The sequence below is a fragment of the Priapulus caudatus genome, unplaced genomic scaffold (genome assembly GCF_000485595.1).
Source record: "Priapulus caudatus unplaced genomic scaffold, Priapulus_caudatus-5.0.1 Scaffold572, whole genome shotgun sequence".
NCBI lineage: Eukaryota > Metazoa > Priapulida > Priapulimorpha > Priapulimorphida > Priapulidae > Priapulus > Priapulus caudatus.
In genome coordinates, this window is record NW_014577633.1 from 28,031 (window position 1) to 29,572 (window position 1,542).

At 48.4% G+C, this 1,542-nt stretch overlaps 1 protein-coding gene across 1 annotated transcript in view; it reads right to left on the reverse strand.

Moving 5' to 3' along the window:
* The window catches only part of LOC106811764 (U4/U6.U5 tri-snRNP-associated protein 1-like), a 27,846-nt gene that overhangs the window by 7,990 nt on the left and 18,314 nt on the right, over window positions 1–1,542 (reverse strand). The window contains exon 6 of the mRNA XM_014815483.1: window positions 1,259–1,484. Within this exon, the coding sequence (XP_014670969.1) occupies window positions 1,259–1,484 (226 nt within the window). The remainder of the gene's footprint in view (window positions 1–1,258; window positions 1,485–1,542) is intronic.

Below are 1,542 nucleotides of genomic sequence, written 5' to 3' on the forward strand. Positions count from 1 at the left end.
AAATGCACGCACACACGCAGAAATGCACGCACACACGCAGAAATGCATGCACACACGCAGAAATGCACGCACACACGCAGAAATGCATGCACGCAAGGCACCTGACATCAAAGTGAGTTTGGCTTCCTAATAAGTTCATTTCTTGCTGCAGCTGCTGCTGGCCCTGCAGATCTCACGCACACACTTACACTTACGCACGCACACACACACACACGCACGCACACACACGCACACACACACGCACCCACAATGCAAGCACATTGCATATAGCCTGGCAAAAAATGATTGCACATGCAAATTCGTTATAACCACTGAACCATTTACAACAATTTTAGGGAAATTAAGACTTCACTAAACAGTATCCCCTATCACGAGATCTTTTCTATAATAGCACTACAAAGTATCCCCTATCACGAGATCTCTCTCTAATGGCACTACGACGTATTCCCTATCACGAGATCTCCCTCTAATGGCACTACAATGTATTCCCTATCACGATATATATTTCTATAATAGCACTACAACGTATCCCCTATCACGATATATATTTCTATAATAGCACTACAACGTATCCCCTATCACGATATATATTTCTATAATAGCACTACAACGTATCCCCTATCACGAGATCTCTCTCTAATGGCACTATCTATGACGGAGCTGCGACAGAACTGCCATCACAAAGGCTCTCTTGCTGTAATTAGGCCACGATGAGCGTGCCTTGGAAACGCCAAATTGGCAAACAAGAGACTTTTGCCCGCTTTCGAATAATATCGCGTGCGTGTGCGACGCAGCACGCGTCGTATTTATTTTTGATTAGCCTACGCTCTGTTGTTATTGATTGCTTTCTATGGTCACTGCAGGGGAGCTTCGCAAACCAGACTAGAGGAGGGCGAGAGGTGAGGCAAGAGTAAGGTTAGGCTGCAGCAAGGATACACCCTCCTCCCTCACTATTTCCTCCTCCGCTCCTTTCCACACTCACTCCTCTTACTACTCCTCTGCATTCACCTCCCTCCCTCTCCCTCCTCCATATCACCTTCTTTACACCATTCCCTGTTTCCATCCCGTTCCCTCCTCCTCCTTCTCCTCATCCTCCTTCCTCCTCATCCTCCTTCCTCATCTCCCTCCTCCACCTTCTTTGCGCGTTTTTCCGTCTTCATCTTCCCCCACACCTTGCCTCCTCCTCCTCTTCCTCTCCTCCTCTCCTCCTTCCTCCTCCTCCTCCTCCTCCTTCCTCCTCCTCCTCCTCTTCACTCACCAGCTCATCCTCCACCTTCTTCGCGCGTTTCTCCGTCTTCATCTTGCCCGACACCTTCCCGTGGAACTTGTGGGAGAGGAAGCGGAAGGCTTCCTTTTGGTTCAGGTGTCTTCCCGAGTCGTCAATGTAGGTTAGACGCACGTCCGGCCGATAGCTCGACTTCTCGCGGAAGTCCGTGACGGGACCGGCGTAGCGGTCGCGCCGCGCATGCTTGTCCTCTATGTCACTGTAATTATAGTATATAGTATATAGTATATAGTATATAGTATATAGTATATAGTATA